The sequence below is a fragment of the Zeus faber genome, assembly GCF_960531495.2.
Source record: "Zeus faber genome assembly, chromosome: 10".
Lineage (NCBI taxonomy): Eukaryota > Metazoa > Chordata > Actinopteri > Zeiformes > Zeidae > Zeus > Zeus faber.
In genome coordinates this window covers 15923799-15945617 of record NC_137199.1, presented here as the reverse complement: position 1 = coordinate 15945617, position 21819 = coordinate 15923799, and the positions used below count along the sequence as shown (strand labels likewise).

Below are 21819 nucleotides of genomic sequence, written 5' to 3'. Positions count from 1 at the left end.
TTTATCATTCCAATTCACAGAATAATATATTTATATTAGTAACGCATTGTCATTGTTTCTCTAGTCAATAAGTGTAAACAATATAAACCTTTCTTCTTGTGGTGGTCTGCAGTTTTGCAAATGAATAATTTGCTGTGATTGCAATTATTTAGTATGTCAGCTATCACACGCACACATATATATATATGGCGAGATTTTTTTTATTTTATGTAATCAGGGGTATAGGCAGCAACAAGACAACGACGGCAGTGGTTCTATTTGTGACTGTCATAAATTTGGTGTTTTCATCTTACTTTTCTGAATGTTCACATTAATATTATACAGTTAAGTTATGCGCGTACTACTTTGCTTTCTGAATATCTGGAGCTTATTTTTATGCATGTGCAAGTACCTGGTTTGGGTTGGCGAGTTACTATTTCTACTCCAATTGGTGGGATTTACCTTTGAACATGTGGTGGCGCCAGAGACCGCGGTAGCAACTGAGTTTCTGAGACGCCTCCTTGCTGCGTAATGATTGGAAGGCGTCAGAAGGCAGCAGATAAGACGAACACTCGGACAGGGCTGTGCCGAGAGGAGGTGCAGCTCGTAAAAGTCGGTATTTTACGGATCTAACATCATCCACCTGGAGTAAATGTCTGCATCTACATATTGCATTTAGACAGTGATGGGGTTCACCGCACAGAAGGATTATGGTTGGATGCGAATCGTCTCGCTGCTCTGTCTCTGTTGCTGTTCTGCGGCTCAGATTTCTTACTCCATTTCGGAGGAGGTGAACAAAGGAACGACAGTCGGACATCTCGCCAAGGATTTGAAGCTCAATGTGAATGAGCTAGAGACCAGACAGCTGCGGATTGTTTCCTCTTACAAGAATAAATACTTTGACGTGGATGTGAAGACCGGACACCTTTTTGTGGCCGACAGAATAGACCGAGAGGAACTGTGCGACGGGTTAGTGAAATGCTCGCTGCAAATACAGGCTTTGTTAAGCAATCCAGTTAAAATACACCGCATTGAGATTAGTATTTTAGATCTAAACGATAATGCACCTACTTTCAGTGAAAATATATTCAATTTCAACATTTCTGAAACTACGAGCACAGGAGAACGATATTTACTTCCAATTGCAGTGGATGCAGACACAGGCAGCAACTCTGTTAAGAGCTACAAGCTGAGCCAAAATGAATATTTCGCCCTCGATGTGCAAAGTGGTGAAGAACAGAGTGTGTCTGCAGAGCTGGTGTTGCAGAAAGCTTTGGATCGAGAGAAACAGTCCCTTATAACACTCACTTTAACTGCTGTAGATGGAGGAAAACCTTTTAAAACAGGGACGTTGCAGGTCACAGTTAATGTGATTGATGTTAATGATAACACACCTTCATTTAGTAAATCATTGTATAAGGCAAGTGTAAAAGAAAATGCTCCATTTGGAACAATGGTGATTCAACTAAACGCTTCAGATTTAGACGAGGGTCTCAACAGTAAACTTGTCTATTCTTTTCTCAAACGTGGTAACATAGATCCCTCAGAAAAATTTGACGTGAATTCACACACAGGAAAAATAACAGTCAAAGGAATCTTGGATCATGAGAAGATGCCTGCATATGAAATACGAGTCCAGGTCAAAGACCAAGGCTTTATTCCTCGCAGTGCACATGGAAAACTTTTGATTGAAATAATTGATGTTAACGACAATGTTCCCGAAATATCGGTGACTTCACTGAAAAATCCAGTAAATGAAAATGCGGATGAGGGAACTGTTGTAGCTTTGGTAACTGTGAACGACAAAGATAGTGGAATGAATGGGGTCAATAAGTGTAAACTAGGTGGCAATGTCCCGTTCAAGCTTGAATCAAACTATAAGAATGATTATTCTTTGGTGGTTGATGGACTCCTAGACAGGGAGAAAGCTGCTCAATATAACATCACAATAACTGCCACTGATGAAGGGAGTCCTTCCCTTTCCAGCACCAGTTTCTTGATGGTTTATATTTCTGATGTCAATGACAACGCACCGCACTTTGCAGATTCTCTAATAAATGCTTATGTGAAGGAGAACAGTGAAGTAGAAGTTATTTATACTGTCAGTGCATTCGACCCAGATTCAGATGAAAATGCAAAAGTAACCTATTCTTTGTTAAATAGTTACCCGCAAAATATTCCGATATTGTCAGCTATAAGTATTAACTCAGAGACTGGAGATTTAGTCACTCTGCAATCTTTTAATTTTGAACAGATCAAAACGTTTAGTTTTAAAGTTCAGGCCACAGACTCTGGAGTTCCTCCACTGAGCAGCAACGTGACCGTGAATGTTTTTATCCTGGATGAGAATGACAACAGTCCGGGGATTCTAGCACCTTATTCTGAACACGGCTCCGTTAACAGTGAAAACATTCCCTACTCTGCTGAAGCAGGATATTTTGTGGCTAAAATCAGGGCTGTGGACGCTGACTCTGGATACAACGCTTTGCTTTCTTATCACATCTCTGAGCCCAAAGGAACAAATCTTTTCCGAATCGGAACCAGCACTGGAGAAATCAGGACTAAGAGGAGAATGAGTGACAATGACCTGAAGACTCACCCATTGCTGGTGTTGGTGTCTGATAACGGAGAACCCTCCCTGACAGCTACTGTGTCTATTGATGTAGTTGTGGTTGAAAACACAGTTGACATCCAGACTCAGTTCAGACATGTGCCCGTGAAGGAGGAGAGCTTCTCTGATTTAAACCTGTATCTGCTGATCGCCATTGCGTCAGTATCAGTGATCTTCCTACTGAGCCTCATCAGTTTAATAGCTGTCAGATGCCACAGGACAGACAGCAGTTTCAACAGGTACAGCGCCCCGATGATCACCACCCACCCTGACGGGAGCTGGTCTTACTCCAAATCTACGCAGCAGTATGACGTGTGTTTCAGCTCAGACACACTGAAGAGTGACGTAGTGGTTTTCCCCGCACCATATCCACCTCTAGATGGAGAGTTAATCAGTATTAATGGAGGAGACACTTTTGACAGGACTCAAACGTTACCTAACAAGGAAAAGGTATGTTAAGTGCTATTTGATTAATGCCATGTTTTTATTGAAATATTATTTTGTGACATTTTAATAAGTTGAATTATGTTGTTATTTTCTTTGCCATGAACCTCGTCTGGATGGTGATATAAACCACAACTGGATTAATTTTAGCATGAATATATTTTTTGGGGGTTCACCAAAGACGGTTTGAGTTTGGACAAAAGCCCAATGCCATTTTTTTCCAAATGCATTTTGTTCTTTTACAGATAATATTTTGTGTTAAAACTTACATAAACCAACTAACACTTTACCTGTCGGATCCAATGTCTGATTTGTTTGTTTAGCCATGTCACTGTCCATGATTCTGAAGTTTCTTTGTTGTTAAGTGGTTTGTCTTGATTGTATTGACCATCATCTTAAAAATCATCTCATTACAATCCCCTGTGATCGATTGCATTGGGTAGTTCTTTAGACGAGAACAATCTGCTTTGAAAAGGAGGGTGAGGGTGAAAAGGATTTTAATCTCAGCTTACCCATCTATCTATCTTGCATACGTTTTCCTGACATGCATTTTATCTGATTTCTCATGTATCGTGTGGGGCGGCACCAAACGGATTGTTTATAATTCTCGTTTGTACGAATTACACTTGAATTTTTTAAACGTTGTCGTCACTACCTTTTGACACCGGGGCTTTTACAACAAGGCAGTTTATCTTGCTTATTTTTCCTCATCGTGTTTTCTTTTCCCTCCTCATTCCGTTGGGTCTGCTCGTCCCTATAAGGGCGTATACGTTTAACCACGTTGTTTCTGTTTCACGACGTTTTGTTAAAGCAGTTAATGGTGTTCACCTCGTGGGGGCGCTTGAGACCACAGAAAATATGACGTTTAAACTGGAAAAAACAACCCCTCTGTTCATGAGTCTAAATCAGCTGACGTCGCTTTGTAAGATCTGGGAAACAGACGAATGGAGTCGTGGCGAGAAGGATTGGACCCGGAACACATCTGGATATTTCTTTATTTTTAACGCTGTGGGGATTATATGATTTCATCTCGGATCATCTCCTTTGGTTTTTCGGCTATGGCTGCTTTGTCACGATGGGATAAATGGAGGTTTCTCTTCGCTCTGCTTTGTGTGTGCGACTGGTCCGCAGCGCAGATCTCCTACTCGGTTTCAGAAGAGGTGGACAAAGGAACGGTGGTCGGAAACCTCGCTAAAGATTTGAACCTCAAACTGAACGAATTTAAATCCAGGACCCTACAAATAAATTCGGGATTCAAAAAGGTATATTTCCAGGTTGATTTGAAAAACGGATTCTTATTCGTTAACGAGAGGATAGATCGAGATGAGCTCTGTCCCAACGCGGTGAAGTGCTCTTTAAACATAGAGGCCATACTGAGTCAGCCCCGTGATCTCCATCGAATCGAAATTAATATTATTGATATTAATGACAATTTACCTTCTTTTGATGAGGATAATAAGATAATCGAAATGTCCGAGTCTTCATACCTCGGAGAAAGGTATCCGCTGCCTACAGCGCATGACGCAGACACAGGCAGTAACTCAATAAAGTCTTACAAATTGAGTCCAAATGAACATTTTTCATTGGATGTGCAGAGCAGTGAAGAGAGTTTATCCGCCGAGTTGGTGCTGCAGAAAGCTTTAGATCGAGAGAAACAGGCTGTGATTAGACTAACTCTGACCGCCGTAGACGGAGGAAAACCAGCGAGATCAGGGACATTGCAAATCACAGTTAATGTAATGGACGTCAATGACAATTCGCCTTTGTTTACCAGATCGCTCTACAAAGTGCAGATCGTCGAAAATGCAAAAATTGGAACCACGTTATTGACACTGAGCGCAACTGATTTAGATGACGGAGTGAATAGTCAGATCGTGTACTCGTTTGCAGAAAGAGGGCGTTTCAACCCTGATATTAAATTCGCCCTTAACGAGGAAACTGGTACAATAACAGTCAAGGAAAACATTGATTTTGAAGAAAATCGAGCGTATGAGGTTCGTGTCCAAGCACGAGATAAAGGCACGCCTCCCCGCATTGCACATAGCAAGGTTCTAGTAGAAGTGATTGATGTAAATGATAATTCTCCAGAAATATCTGTATCATCACTTATGAGTCTTGTTAAAGAGGATGCTGAAGTAGGTACAGTCATAGGTTTGGTGACTATAACAGATAGAGATGGAGGAAAAAATGGACTTGCAAATTGTAGAATTACTGGTTCTGTGCCTTTCAAGCTGAAATCGAACTACAAAAACTATTATTCTTTATTAGTGGACGGGTCTCTTGACAGAGAGAGGATCTCTCAGTATAATGTCACTATTACAGCCACTGATGAAGGGACTCCACCTCTCTCAGGTACTAATGTCATTACTATTACTATTTCTGATGTAAATGACAATGCACCTCAATTTCCTGAGCCTGTCATAAATGTTTATGTGAAAGAGAACAGACCAGTGGGCGACGCAATTCATAGAATAACCACTGTTGATGCAGATACAAATGACAATGCAAAACCAACCTACGCTATAGTAAACAGCTTCAATAGTAACATCCCTGTATTATCTATGGTAAATATAAATTCAGATACTGGAGATATAGTTTGCCTTCAATCCTTTAATTATGAGGAAATGAAAACTTTCCAGTTTAATGTTCAGGCCGCAGACTCTGGAGTTCCTCCACTGAGCAGCAACGTGACTGTGAATGTTTTTATCCTGGATGAGAATGACAACAGTCCGGGGATTCTAGCACCTTATTCTGAACACGGCTCCGTTAACAGTGAGAACATTCCCTACTCTGCTGAAGCAGGATATTTTGTGGCTAAAATCAGGGCTGTGGACGCTGACTCTGGATACAACGCTTTGCTTTCTTATCACATCTCTGAGCCCAAAGGAACAAATCTTTTCCGAATCGGAACCAGCACTGGAGAAATCAGGACTAAGAGGAGAATGAGTGACAATGACCTGAAAACTCACCCGTTGGTGGCCTTGGTTTCTGATAACGGAGAACCCTCCCTGACAGCTACTGTGTCTATTGATGTAGTTGTTGTTGAAAACACAGCTGACATCCAGACTCAGTTCAGACATGTGCCCGTGAAGGAGGAGAGCTTCTCTGATTTAAACCTGTATCTGCTGATCGCCATTGCGTCTGTATCAGTGATCTTCCTACTGAGCCTCATCAGTTTAATAGCTGTCAGGTGCCACAGGACAGACAGCAGTTTCAACAGGTACAGCGCCCCAATGATCACCACCCACCCTGACGGGAGCTGGTCTTACTCCAAATCTACTCAGCAGTATGACGTGTGTTTCAGCTCAGACACACTGAAGAGTGACGTAGTGGTTTTCCCCGCACCATATCCACCTGTAGATGGAGAGCTGATCAGTATTAATGGAGGAGACACTTTTAGCAGAACTCAGACTTTACCCAACACAGAGAAGGTAAGGGAATGCACAACACAAATATCCTTCTAAATTGATCTTGAACTTTTTGCTACACAGTAACCTACTACCAGGAAATGTCATGGCCGTGAATATAAAAAAATATAAAATTAATTTTTACTTGGAACGTTTTAATCTCATCAAAGTATTTCGATCATTTTTTTATTACATGTTCAACGGATTAAGAGTCTTACTATACCATTTGTGCTTTAACCAATGTTTTTCCATGGTTATGAACAAACAGTTTTTTTTTCATCCCATTTGTTTAACCTTGAATGACATTCGACCTCGGAATAAGAGCCCATGATTTTATTGCACTACCAAGCAACGGTTGGATCTGTTTCAGTGAAAATCACATCTTCATCTTGCTCTTCCTAGTACTTTAATTTTGTAGAATACTATGGAACATTCATGACCATCAATATTGAAATACTGTTTTCTTCTACCAAATAATATACTGTTTTGTTAATTTGCTTTTCTTAGTTTGTTGAGTTGTTTGTGGCATGAAGAGCAGAGCTGTTGGGAAATTAGTTCTTTGCTTTATTTCTTCCCGGAACAGTGCTGTCCGTGGTGCCGAAACCAAACCTGATTCAAACAAAGTTTTTTCTTTAACCACCAAACTTATTAACCAGTGCGTGGTTAGCTATACATTTTAACTTATTTTTTTCTCATTCCAATTCACAGAATAATTTATTTAGATTAGGAAGGCGTTGTCATTGTTTCTCTAGTAAATAAGTGTAAACAGTGTTAAAATCCTCTTTCTTATATTGGTCTGCGACTTTGCAAATTGACAGATTGCTGTGAATGCAATTTTATATATAAATATATAATTCGCTGTGGCGAGATTCATGTTATCGGGGGTTTAGGCAGCGACACGAACACTGTGCAACTATGTGGTTGTTTTGGTGACTGTCTACCCTACTTAAATGTGATGTTTTCAACTAACTTTTCTGAATGTTTACATTAACATTATCCAGTTAAGTAAGGTGCATGTTAATTTGCTTTCTGAATATCGAGACATTTTCAATGCATGTGCCTGTAGGTGGTTTTGGTTGGCGAGTTACTACTTCTCCTCCGATCGGTGGGATTTGCCTTTGAACATGTGGTGGCGCCAGAGACCACGGTAGCAACTGAATTTCTGAGACGCCTCCTTGCTGCATAATGATTGGAAGGCGTCACAAGGCAGCAGATAAGATGAACCCTCCGACCGCGCTGTACCGAGAGGAGATGCAGCTCGTAGAAATCGTTATTTTACGGATCTAAAATCATCCACCTGGAGTAAATGTCTGCATCTAGATATTACATTTAGACAGTGATGGGGTTCACCGCACAGAAGGATTATGGTTGGATGCGAATCGTCTCGCTGCTCTGTCTCTGTTGCTGTTCTGCGGCTCAGATTTCTTACTCCATTTCGGAGGAGGTGAACAAAGGAACGACAGTCGGACATCTCGCCAAGGATTTGAAGCTCAATGTGAATGAGCTAGAGACCAGGCAGCTGCGGATTGTTTCCTCTTACAAGAATAAATACTTTGACGTGGATGTGAAGACCGGACACCTTGTTGTTGCCGACAGAATAGACCGAGAGGAACTGTGCGACGGGTTAGTGAAATGCTCGCTGCAAATACAGGCTTTGTTAAGCAATCCAGTTAAAATACACCGCATTGAGATTAGTATTTTAGATATAAACGATAATGCACCTACTTTCAGTGAAAAATCAGTCTCCATGAACATTTCTGAATCGGTCTCACCAGGAGAACAATATTTAATTCCAATAGCAGTGGATACAGACACAGGCAGCAACTCTGTTAAGAGCTACAAGCTGAGCCAAAATGAACATTTCACCCTCGATGTGCAAAGTGGTGAAGAACAGAGTGTGTCTGCAGAGCTGGTGTTGCAGAAAGCTTTGGATCGAGAGAAACAGTCGCTTATAACACTCACTTTAACTGCTGTAGACGGAGGAAAACCAGCAAAATCCGGAACAATGCAGGTCATTGTTAATGTCATGGATGCTAATGACAACACTCCTACATTTAGTAAATCATTGTATAAGGCAAGTGTCGATGAAAATGCTGCATTTGGAACAATGGTGATGCAACTAAACGCTTCAGATTTAGACGAGGGTCTCAACAGTAAACTTGTTTATTCTTTTATAAAACGTGGTAACATAGATCCCTCAGATATTTTTGACATAAATTCATATACAGGAGAAATTAGAGTGAAGGGCGTATTGGATCATGAGAAGATTCCTGCATATGAAATACGAGTTCAGGTCAAAGACCAAGGCTCTTTTCCTCGTAGCACCCATAGTAAACTATTGATAGAAGTAATAGATGTTAACGACAATGCTCCTAAAATATCTGTGACATCGTTGAGGAATCCAGTCAATGAAAATGCAGAAAAGGGAACAGTTATAGCTTTGGTAACTGTAAGCGATAAAGATAGTGGAATGAATGGGGTCAATAAGTGTAAACTTGGTGGCAATGTCCCATTCAAGCTTGAATCAAACTATAAGAATGATTATTCTTTGGTGGTTGATGGACTCCTAGACAGGGAGAAAGCTTCTCAATATAACGTCACAATAACTGCCATTGATGAAGGGAGTCCTCCTCTCTCCAGCACCAGTTTATTGATGGTTTATATTTCTGATGTCAATGACAACGCCCCGCACTTCCCAGATTCCGTAATAAATGCTTATGTGAAGGAGAATAGAGATGTTGAAATTATTCATACTGTAAGCGCGTTGGACCCAGATTCAGATGAAAATGCAAAAGTAACCTATTCTTTGTTAAATACTTCTCCACAAAATATTCCGATATTGTCAGCTATAAGTATTAACTCAGAGACTGGAGATTTAGTCACTCTGCAATCGTTTAATTTTGAAGAGCTCAAAACGTTTAGTTTTAAAGTCCAGGCCACAGACTCGGGAGTTCCTCCACTGAGCAGCAACGTGACTGTGAATGTTTTTATCCTGGATGAGAATGACAACAGTCCGGGGATTCTAGCACCTTATTCTGAACACGGCTCCGTTAACAGTGAAAACATTCCCTACTCTGCTGAAGCAGGATATTTTGTGGCTAAAATCAGGGCTGTGGACGCTGACTCTGGATACAATGCTTTGCTTTCTTATCACATCTCTGAGCCCAAAGGAACAAATCTTTTCCGAATCGGAACCAGCACCGGAGAAATCAGGACTAAGAGGAGAATGAGTGACAATGACCTGAAGACTCACCCATTGCTGGTGTTGGTGTCTGATAACGGAGAACCCTCCCTGACAGCTACTGTGTCTATTGATGTAGTTGTGGTGGAAAACACAGCTGACATCCAAACTCCGTTCAGACATGTGCCTGTGAAGGAGGAGAGCTTCTCTGATTTAAACCTGTATCTGCTGATCGCCATTGCGTCAGTATCAGTGATCTTCCTACTGAGCCTCATCAGTTTAATAGCTGTCAGATGCCACAGGACAGACAGCAGTTTCAGCAGGTACAGCGCCCCAATGATCACCACCCACCCTGACGGGAGCTGGTCTTACTCCAAATCTACTCAGCAGTATGACGTGTGTTTCAGCTCAGACACACTGAAGAGTGACGTAGTGGTTTTCCCCGCACCATATCCACCTGTAGATGGAGAACTGATCAGTATCAATGGAGGAGACACTTTTAGCAGAACTCAGACTTTACCCAACACAGAAAAGGTAAGGGAATGTAAAACACAAATCATAATCTTATTTCTGTTTTCTTTAACTTTTTGTGAGATTGTAAATCACTTCCAGAATATAGAAAAATATTTGAAAACAAATGTGCTACTTCAGCGGTTTCATCCGATCATCCAAGTATTTATATCGTTCATATCAATTACATGTTCAACTTATGTTCAGTCTTTACCTTCTGACTTTGGCTTTAACCAATGTTTTTCCTTTGTTATGAACAAACAGGTTTTATTCATCACAATTGTTATCCATTATTGACATTCAAACTTGGAATCAAAATGGGAGCCTATCATTCTCATACACGACCATGAAATGGTTGGTTGCATTTCAGTGAAAAACATATCCTCATCTTGCTCTTACTCGTAGTTTAATTTAGTTGACTATTCTGGAACTTGTTTTTTTTCCATTTCAAACCATCTCATGTATTAGACCATCAATATTGAGATACAGCTTTCTTGCACTCAACAATCGACTGTTTTGTTAATTTGCTTTCCTTAATATTTTGAGTTCATTTGTGGCATGAACAGCGCAGCTGTTGGGAAATTAGTTATTTGCTTCATTTCTTACTGGGATGCTTCTGTCCATGGTCCTGAAACCAAACCCGATTCAAACAAAGTTTTCGCTTTAAGCACCAAACTCATCAATCAGCGTTTATTTGGTAAAAGTTTAAACTTATTTTTCTCATTCCAATTCACAGAGTAATATTTTTCTCGGATATTAGTAACGCCTTGTCATTGTTTCTTGAGTAAGTAAGTGTAAACAGTGTAAACTTTATTCTTTCTTAAATTGGTCTGCAGCTTTGCAAAGGAATAGTTTGCTGGCAATGCAATTGATAAAGAGTGCTTATATATATATACATACACACACACACACACACACACACACACATACACATACACATACACATACACACACACACACATTTTATCTAATTAGGGGTTTAGGCAGCAACATGACAACGGTGCCAGTGGTTCTTGGTGTTTTCATCATACTTTTCTGAATGTTTACATTAACATTATCCAGTCAAGTAAGGTACATATTACTTTGCTTTCTGAATATCTAGAGCGTTTTTAATGGATGTGCCTGTAGGTGGTTTTGGTTGGCGAGTTTCTATTTCTCCTCCGATTGTTGGGATTTAGCTTTGAACATGTGGTGGCGCCAGAGACCACAGTAGCAACTGACGCCTCCTTGCTGCATAATGATTGGAAGGCGTCACAAGGCAGCAGATAAGACGAACACTCGGACCGCGCTGTGCCGAGAGGAGACGCAGCTCGTAGAAATCGGTATTTTGCGGATCTAACATCATCCACCTGGAGTAAATGTCTGCATCTACATATTGCATTTAGACAGTGATGGGGTTCACCGCACAGAAGGATTATGGTTGGATGCGAATCGTCTCGCTGCTCTGTCTCTGTTGCTGTTCTGCGGCTCAGATTTCTTACTCCATTTCGGAGGAGGTGAACAAAGGAACGACAGTCGGACATCTCGCCAAGGATTTGAAGCTCAATGTGAATGAGCTAGAGACCAGACAGCTGCGGATTGTTTCCTCTTACAAGAATAAATACTTTGACGTGGATGTGAAGACCGGACACCTTTTTGTGGCCGACAGAATAGACCGAGAGGAACTGTGCGACGGGTTAGTGAAATGCTCGCTGCAAATACAGGCTTTGTTAAGCAATCCAGTCAGTATACACCGCATTGAGATTAATATTTTAGATATAAACGATAATGCACCTACTTTCAGTGAAAACTCAGTCCATTTGAACATTTCTGAATCTGTGTCACCAGGAGAACGATATTTACTTCCAATAGCAGTGGATACAGACACAGGCAGCAACTCTGTTAAGAGCTACAAGCTGAGCCAAAATGAACATTTCACCCTCGATGTGCAAAGTGGTGAAGAACAGAGTGTGTCTGCAGAGCTGGTGTTGCAGAAAGCTTTGGATCGAGAGAAACAGTCGCTAATAACAGTCACTTTAACTGCTGTAGATGGAGGAAAACCACTAAAATCCGGAACAATGCAGGTCATTGTTAATGTGATGGATGTTAATGATAACACACCTACATTCAGTAAATCATTGTATAAGGCAAGTGTAGATGAAAATGCTCCGTTTGGAACAATGGTGATTCAACTAAACGCGTCAGATTTAGACGAGGGTCTCAACAGTAAACTTGTCTATTCTTTTCTCAAACGTGGTCACCAAGACCCTGCAGATATTTTCGCCATGAATTCAAACACAGGAGAAATTAGAGTGAAGGGCACATTGGATCATGAAAAGATTCCTGCATATGAAATACGAGTTCAGGTCAAAGACCAAGGCGCTTCTCCTCGTAGTGCTTATGTTAAATTATTGATAGAAGTCATTGACGTCAACGACAATGTTCCTGAAATATCTCTGACTTCACTGAGGAACCCAGTGAAAGAAAATGCAGAAAAGGGAACAGTTGTAGCTTTGGTAACTGTAAGCGATAAAGATAGTGGAATGAACGGGGTCAATAAGTGTAAACTTGGTGGCGATGTCCCATTTAAACTCGAATCAAACTATAAGAATGATTATTCTTTGGTGGTTGATGGACTCCTAGACAGGGAGAAAGCTTCTCAATATAACGTCACAATATCTGCCATTGATGAAGGGAGTCCTCCTCTCTCCAGCACCAGTTTATTGATGGTTTATATTTCTGATGTCAATGACAACGCCCCGCACTTCCCAGATTCCATAATAAATGTTTATGTGAAGGAGAATAGTGATGTAGAAGTTATTTATACAGTAAGTGCATTCGACCCAGATTCAGATGAAAATGCAAAAGTAACCTATTCTTTGTTAAATAGTTCCCCGCAAAATATTCCAATATTGTCAGCTATAAGTATTAACTCAGAGACAGGAGATTTAGTCACTCTGCAATCGTTTAATTTTGAACAGATTAAAACGTTTAGTTTTAAAGTTCAGGCCACAGACTCTGGAGTTCCTCCACTGAGCAGCAACGTGACTGTGAATGTTTTTATCCTGGATGAGAATGACAACAGTCCGGGGATTCTAGCACCTTATTCTGAACACGGCTCCGTTAACAGTGAGAACATTCCCTACTCTGCTGAAGCAGGATATTTTGTGGCTAAAATCAGGGCTGTGGACGCTGACTCTGGATACAACGCTTTGCTTTCTTATCACATCTCTGAGCCCAAAGGAACAAATCTTTTCCGAATCGGAACCAGCACTGGAGAAATCAGGACTAAGAGGAGAATGAGTGACAATGACCTGAAAACTCACCCGTTGGTGGTATTGGTGTCTGATAACGGAGAACCCTCCCTGACAGCTACTGTGTCTATTGATGTAGTTGTGGTGGAAAACACAGCTGACATCCAGACTCAGTTCAGACATGTGCCCGTGAAGGAGGAGAGCTTCTCTGATTTAAACCTGTATCTGCTGATCGCCATTGCGTCAGTATCAGTGATCTTCCTACTGAGCCTCATCAGTTTAATAGCTGTCAGATGCCACAGGACAGACAGCAGTTTCAGCAGGTACAGCGCCCCAATGATCACCACCCACCCTGACGGGAGCTGGTCTTACTCCAAATCTACTCAGCAGTATGACGTGTGTTTCAGCTCAGACACACTGAAGAGTGATGTAGTGGTTTTCCCCGCACCATATCCACCTGTGGATGGAGAGCTGATCAGTATTAATGGAGGAGACACTTTTAGCAGGACTCAGACTTTACCCAATTCAGAAAAGGTAAGAAAACAAAATGACCCACTTTACAACTATTTCAATGTCAAGACTGTTTTAAAAGGTTAAAATTAATGCATAAACTACATCAAATAATGTTCTTATTTTCCTCAGATGAACAGTAGCAAATTAAATAATCATCATGTCATCAGGTTGTTTTCCTTCTACCCAGTGTTTGGAATTTGAGATTCGATCCTGCTTTCTGTGTTTCTAACCTCTTTGAATTCGTTTTCCGCTTTAACCGTGTGTTATATAGGCCATAAACTGAGCAAGATATAATTTTTCCATCACTTTGTTCAAGTGTGGGTTTTACAATATCATTACTCGTGGTGTGGTGTTATTTATACCTAATTTAAGGTTGTTAACGAAAGTTGCTTAGTGGCTCATAAATCAAAGATTTTATATAATATACACATCTCCTTTCTTTGTCCTCAAATTTAGTAAGGGGTTTGCTGACCGTCTTCTGATTGGTTGATTAGATAACATGTCAGATATAGTGAAAAATAACAAGCAAAAGTTGCGTTGTGCTTGATTTTGAGTGTGACGGAATTAAGAAAGACTTTCTTAGTGTTTTCCCCCTGCATCCAAAGTGGCCCATCCACCATATTTCGAACCCTTTTTTTCCACTATTATCCAAACTAGTCCTTCACTTAAACACGAGGTGTCACTGGAGACCACCCATTGGAGGGCTTGCCTTTATTTATTCACGTGTTGCTCCCAAAACTCCACCTTCATTTACGTAGAGCCGCGGCGTCACAGTCCGAGTGCTTTGTCTCGAGGTGGATCCAGCGCGACGGGCTGTCGTCGGCACATCCGTACATCGGCGCAAATGGATTATTGTTCCCAGGGATTGCGTGTGTCGGCCTGCGAATGAAGTCTGGTCGTTTCGATTTGCTTTCCCGAACACCGCGATGGGTCGTCGACAGAACGCAGAACTCGACTGGATCGTATGCGCCGTTCTTCTTTGTCTTTCTGAAAGGTGCACGTCTCAAATAGCCTATTCTGTTTCCGAAGAGGTGGACAAAGGCGCCGTGGTCGGAAATCTGGCAAAGGATCTAAACATTAAAACGCAGGAGCTACGGGATCGGGACCTGCGGATCGTGTCGGCGTACAGTAAGACGTATTTCGACGTGAATTTAAGAACGGGGGCCCTGTTCGTTAACGACAGACTCGACAGAGAGGAGCTTTGTCCCAATTTACTGAAATGTTCCCTCAACGTGGAAGCCCTGTTGAGTCACCCCGTGTCTTTGCATCGCGTCGAAATCAACGTCGGCGATATAAATGACAATTCCCCGTCTTTCCCCGAGCCAACTACTGTGTTCAACATCTCTGAATCTTCATCCGCCGGGGAGCGATACCCCCTTCCGACGGCTTACGATGCAGATACCGGCGGTAACTCGGTGAAGAGCTACAAGATCAGTCCTAACGAGCATTTTTCCCTGGATGTGCATGGAGAGAACAGTGTGTCTGCTGAGTTGGTCCTGCAGAAAGCCTTAGACCGGGAGAAACAGCCTGTCATCAAACTAACCCTGACGGCTGCGGACGGAGGAAAGCCTGCCAGGTCCTGCACGTTAGAGATTATTGTGAACGTAATAGATGCAAATGATAACATACCGGCTTTTAGCCAGTCCCTTTACATGGTCCGTGTTAACGAAAATACACCCTTAGGTACAACAGTACTAAAACTGATTGCGAGCGATTTAGACGAAGGACTTAATGCGGAGATTCGATTTTCTTTTACGAAACAGGGAAATATTCATTCTACTAAGAAATTCGTAGTTAATACCCAAACTGGTGACATTGTTATTAGGGAAAATTTGGATTACGAGGAAAACACCGCATATGAATTGCGTGTGCAAGCCACGGACACGGGCCACTCCCCCCGCAGTGGCTACTCAAAAGTGTTAATTGATGTCGTTGATGTGAACGACAATGCTCCGGAAATCTCCCTGACGTCACTCTCGAGTTTAGTCAAGGAAGATGCCGAGATCGGGACGGTGGTCGCGTTAGTCACCGTCACCGACAAGGACGGTGGGGAAAATGGTGTTACGAACTGTAAACTCGCAGACTCGTCGGTGCCTTTCACGCTGAAGTTAAATTACAAGAGCTACTATTCATTGGTCGTGGGTGAGAGTCTTGACCGAGAGAGCGCTTCCCAGTATGACGTCACCATCGTTGCCGCCGATGGGGGAGCGCCGCCGCTGTCCAGCACCAGCGTTTACGCCGTGCACGTTTCCGACGTGAACGACAACGCTCCCCGTTTCCCCGTGGCCAACGTGAGTGTTTACGTGGAGGAGAACCTTCCGATTGGGGAAATCGTGAAAAGAATATCTGCAGATGATGCCGACATTGATGGAAATGCAAAGGTGTCGTATTCGTTAATGGAGAGTTCCGTGAAAGTTTTCCCGGCATCCTCTGTTTTGAGCATTAATTCGGAAACTGGAGATATTATGACTTTGCAGTCGTTCAACTATGAAGAGTTGAAAACCTTCCAGTTTAAAGTCCAGGCCACAGACTCTGGAGTTCCTCCACTGAGCAGCAACGTGACCGTGAATGTTTTTATCCTGGATGAGAATGACAACAGTCCGGGGATTCTAGCACCTTATTCTGAACACGGCTCCGTTAACAGTGAGAACATTCCCTACTCTGCTGAAGCAGGATATTTTGTGGCTAAAATCAGGGCTGTGGACGCTGACTCTGGATACAACGCTTTGCTTTCTTATCACATCTCTGAGCCCAAAGGAACAAATCTTTTCCGAATCGGAACCAGCACTGGAGAAATCAGGACTAAGAGGAGAATGAGTGACAACGACCTGAAGACTCACCCGTTGCTGGTGTTGGTGTCTGATAACGGAGAACCCTCCCTGACAGCTACTGTGTCTATCGATGTAGTTGTGGTGGAAAACACAGCTGACATCCAGACTCAGTTCAGACATGTGCCCGTGAAGGAGGAGAGCTTCTCTGATTTAAACCTGTATCTGCTGATCGCCATTGCGTCAGTATCAGTGATCTTCCTACTGAGCCTCATCAGTTTAATAGCTGTCAGATGCCACAGGACAGACAGCAGTTTCAGCAGGTACAGCGCCCCGATGATCACCACCCACCCTGACGGGAGCTGGTCTTACTCCAAATCTACTCAGCAGTATGACGTGTGTTTCAGCTCAGACACACTGAAGAGTGACGTAGTGGTTTTCCCCGCACCATATCCACCTGTAGATGGAGAGTTAATCAGTATTAATGGAGGAGACACTTTAAACAGGACTCAGACTTTACCTAACAAAGATAAGGTAAGAACATCGTCATCTTAAGTAGTTTAGAGTTGTAAAAACGGTCCTTGTTGGTTTTGAAGCAACGCATTGCCACCAACGAAAAGATGTGCTCTGTCCACGGTGCTGAAAGGTACATTTTATTCGAGTACTTAGAAAATAATGGTATTTGCAAAGTTTTAAGATATTTTCTAATGTTTGTTAATACTACTCAGAAAATATGCAAAGTAAGGATTTTTGGGGGTTTCTCAAGGTTCTAATTGTGATTGTTTTTTTTGTTGTGGTTGTTTTTGGAGCTATGACAGCCGTAATGTTTGCTGCCAAATCGCATTTTGGAAAGCAGCTGCAGCGATGTTGTGTTGTGTGTTGTTATTTGAACACTTAAGAAAACTGATTTTGTTCACTATGACTTTTCTTTAGCTTTAGTGACGCGTGACCAAAAAAAAATCATTGTATTATTTTTATTTGTTTTTTTGTGATTCGAATTATTTCGATTCTAACGTTATATTTTAGTATTTTTTTGACCATTTCTAATTGAGATTTAAAATACCTTTTGCAAAAGAGACCTGGCCAAACAACAGACATTTTAATAAATTATATATGTATATATATATATATATATATATATACAGTTTATTTGAGAACATATAAACAGTATAATTGAACATTAATTCTAATGTTTTATATATATATATATATATATATAAAGGGGCAGTATAATATAACAGTTATACTTTGGGAAGTGGAAAATATGGAAGTATAACCTCGGAGGTAAAACAATTGCAATCTCATTAGCCATATATATATATATATATATATATATATATATATATATATATATATATATTTGTTTATTCATTTATTTATTTTTAACCACCTTAACTTAAACTCAGGTGAATTTTGAGCTTGAATCCCACTATCCACGGTGTTGATTTTACTGGATATGATATATAAGGCTTTTTCAGGTGGGTTTTGTGCAGGCATGTGAAACAAACACAAGATGTCGCATGAGGCCTAGGCAATCCCGAAGCCCCTCCTTTTGAAACGAGGAATAATAACGTCACAGCCTCATATGCATCTTCAAGCAATCCGTTTCTAGATCATTTGGTGAAAGGGACCGGGCATTGTCACGGACAAGATGGATTATTAGACCTTTTTTTTAGCTATACGTTTGGATTTCCTATCCATTTCGTGGACAGAAATGGGCCGTGCCCATGACAGAGGGAGCGTTTTGTTCGTGCTCGTCCAAGTGCTTTGTCTGCCCAAGTGGGCTACCGCTCAGCTGTCCTATAGCGTGTCCGAAGAATTGGACAAAGGGACGGTTGTGGGAAATCTCGCCAAGGACTTAAACTTTAATACACAGGAACTGCAGTCGAGGGGTCTCCGGCTTGTGTCTGGCTACAGTAAGGAATATTTCGTTGCAAATGTGAAAACGGGCGTTTTGTCTGTCAGCGAGAGAATAGACAGAGAGACGCTTTGCCCCGACGAGGCGAAGTGCACCTTAAAGATACAGGCTGTGCTGAGCGACCCGACGAATCTTTACCGAATAGAGATCAATGTGCGGGATATAAATGACAACGCACCCGTGTTTCTCGAACAAAATCACGTATTTAACATCTCTGAGTCCTCCTCAGTGGGAGAGCGGTATCCTCTCCCATCCGCGGTCGACCCAGACGTCGGCAGCAACGCGGTGCACAGCTACAAACTGAATCAGAACGCATATTTCTCCCTGGACGTGCAGGGCAGCGGGGAGCAGAGTGTCTCTTCCGAGTTGATGCTTAAAAAAGCATTAGACCGAGAGAAAGAGCCGGTGATCACATTGACTCTGACCGCTGTGGATGGAGGAAAACCCGTCAAAACGGGGACTCTGCAGATCACAGTCAATGTAATAGACGCTAATGATAACGTGCCTGCGTTCAGTAAAACTCTGTATAAGGTGCGCGTTAACGAAAACGTGCCGCTCGGTGCAACTATTCTAAAGCTGGATGCCACGGATTTAGACGAAGGGTTAAATGGTGAACTTGTATACGCATTCATGAAGCGTGGGAATGCGGATTATTTTGATAAATTCGACATTAACGCACAAAGCGGCGAAGTGACGGTAAAAAACGGCTTGGACCACGAGAAAAGCGCGGCGTATGAAATCCGTGTGCAGGCCACGGACCAAGGCACGTCTCCACGCAGCGGCTACTCCAAAGTGTTGGTGGAAGTGGTCGACGTAAACGATAATGCCCCCGAAATATCAATCACACCGATGAACAGCCCGTTAAAGGAGGACGCGGACGTGGGCACGGTTGTCGCGTTAGTGAACGTGCTCGACAGAGACGGTGGAAAGAATGGGCGGACGGATTGTAAGATCCTCGGGTCAGTGCCGTTCAAGCTGCAGTTGAATTACAAAAATGACTATTCTATATTGGTCGGGGGGTCGCTCGACAGAGAAGTCACCTCTCAGTACAACATCACCGTCGCAGCGGTGGACGACGGAACGCCGCCTCTCTCGAGCACGAGCATTGTCGTCGTGCGCGTTTCTGACGTCAACGACAACCCTCCTCGTTTCAGAGAACCTCGGTTTGATGTTTATGTGAAGGAGAACAGCCCGATAGGCAGTCTCGTTTACACTGTAACTGCGTTTGACGCGGATACAAATGAAAATGCAAAAACAACGTATACGTTATTGGGTGGGTATCAAAGAGACACCCCATTAACATCAATTGTAAGCATCAACTCGGAAACCGGTGACATAGTCAGCCTTCAGTCTTTTGACTTTGAGGCGTTAAAAACATTACAGTTTAAAGTCCAGGCCACAGACTCTGGAGTTCCTCCACTGAGCAGCAACGTGACTGTGAATGTTTTTATCCTGGATGAGAATGACAACAGTCCGGCGATTCTAGCACCTTATTCTGAACACGGCTCCGTGAACAGTGAGAACATTCCCTACTCTGCTGAAGCAGGATATTTTGTGGCTAAAATCAGGGCTGTGGACGCTGACTCTGGATACAACGCTTTGCTTTCTTATCACATCTCTGAGCCCAAAGGAACAAATCTTTTCCGAATCGGAACCAGCACTGGAGAAGTCAGGACTAAGAGGAGAATGAGTGACAATGATCTGAAATCTCACCCGTTGCTGGTGTTGATTTCTGATAACGGAGAACCCTCCCTGACAGCTACTGTGTCTATCGATGTCGTTGTGGTTGAAAACACAGCTGACATCCAGACTCAGTTCAGACATGTGCCCGTGAAGGAGGAGAGCTTCTCTGATTTAAACCTGTATCTGCTGATCGCCATTGCGTCTGTATCAGTGATCTTCCTACTGAGCCTCATCAGTTTAATAGCTGTCAGATGCCACAGGACAGACAGCAGTTTCAGCAGGTACAGCGCCCCAATGATCACGACCCACCCTGACGGGAGCTGGTCTTACTCCAAATCTACTCAGCAGTATGACGTGTGTTTCAGCTCAGACACACTGAAGAGTGACGTAGTGGTTTTCCCCGCACCATATCCACCTGTAGATGGAGAACTGATCAGTATCAATGGAGGAGACACTTTTAGCAGGACTCAGACTTTACCCAACACAGAGAAGGTATGTGTTTCAGTTCATGAGATTTGAAATATATGTATGTTCATAATACACACATTTTGGTTCACTGAGGCCTGTTCGTTTTGAGCAGGCCTAAATGGAAATTGAGTTTTAAATAAAAGTACATGCTTTTTAGAGAGGCGATGTGGATATTGTTTTTACCTCAGGTGCAGAACTATGGGTTGAGAACTCGTCTTGGTTCCTGCTTGGTGTGACGTTTGCATGTTTTTGTTTTGAGTTTTCTCGTGACAGTTTTCTACCATATCCAAATTCATGGAAATATATAGATATGCGTGGGAGTAAACATTCGAAAATCTTAAGGTGTTATCGTGTTACAGCATTTTTTTAAACCATGGTAGTGCCCATGAATATATTTAATTGGTTTAAATATATTATATATGTGTGTGTACATTTGTGTGTATGTGTGTGTGTGTGTGTGTGTGTGTGTGTGTGTGTGTGTGTGTGTGTGTGTGTGTGACGTTTTAATAAATAATGGTGCATGGGAGATGTGCTCGCGTAAATAAGTAAAGTTTCCCGGGGCCTCGAAGTCACCTTACTGAGAGTTACGGGTTTGTTGTCCTCCCAGGCAAGTAGAGAAAGGACCTTAATCTTTATAGAGCAATTTGGTGGGAGGGCTACACAAGTAATACAAATATTAGTCAAGCCTGATTTCAAAGCTCATGGAATATTCCATTTATTTCTTGAAATGTGTACTTTCAGGGCTTTTCTTCTCTTTCCAACGACAATGAAATCATTCATCATTTATTTTTCAGAAATTATACATATTTAATTTTAGTTGTCTCTTTGTAATATGTCAGACGATGATATTGCTTAATATTTTTGTTATATAGCCAATTATTCATGATTGTATTCATTTAAATACTACTCGTTTTTAAATATGTAAAGAAGATGTTACTATACAGTGACCATTTAAACAAGTGCCGTTCAATGTAGCCTTTTTATTTCAGATACCACAACTTAATGCCATTCAGTTGCTGGATGTGCTTGTTTTAACGATACATGCTGATCCCTAATTTGGTTACTGGTCGTTAAGACGTGTCAGCTGTAAAATTGAATGCAATG

The 21819-nt window shown here is 41.9% G+C and overlaps 4 protein-coding genes across 4 annotated transcripts in view; all 4 read left to right on the top strand.

Moving 5' to 3' along the window:
* The window catches only part of LOC307236153 (protocadherin alpha-C2-like), a gene marked incomplete at its 5' end in the record, with an annotated part of 66388 nt that overhangs the window by 3038 nt on the left and 41531 nt on the right, over positions 1 to 21819 (top strand). The window lies entirely within an intron of this gene.
* On the top strand, positions 511 to 7627 carry LOC307235537 (protocadherin alpha-3-like; the record flags this gene model as incomplete). Its single annotated transcript, XM_080007661.1, has 4 exons — positions 511 to 591; positions 746 to 1222; positions 4630 to 6465; positions 7508 to 7627. 4 exons carry the CDS (start codon positions 511 to 513, stop codon positions 7625 to 7627), a joined length of 2514 nt encoding a protein of 837 aa, XP_079863787.1.
* LOC307235536 (protocadherin alpha-2-like) lies at positions 7781 to 14161 on the top strand (the record flags this gene model as incomplete). The annotated part of the gene is made up of 5 exons (XM_080007660.1): positions 7781 to 10156; positions 11605 to 11857; positions 11960 to 12156; positions 13093 to 13899; positions 14150 to 14161. The coding sequence occupies 5 exons, from the start codon at positions 7781 to 7783 to the stop codon at positions 14159 to 14161; spliced, it is 3645 nt and encodes a 1214-aa protein (XP_079863786.1).
* On the top strand, positions 14805 to 20766 carry LOC307235535 (protocadherin alpha-4-like; the record flags this gene model as incomplete). The annotated part of the gene is made up of 2 exons (XM_080007659.1): positions 14805 to 15338; positions 18895 to 20766. 2 exons carry the CDS (start codon positions 14805 to 14807, stop codon positions 20764 to 20766), a joined length of 2406 nt encoding a protein of 801 aa, XP_079863785.1.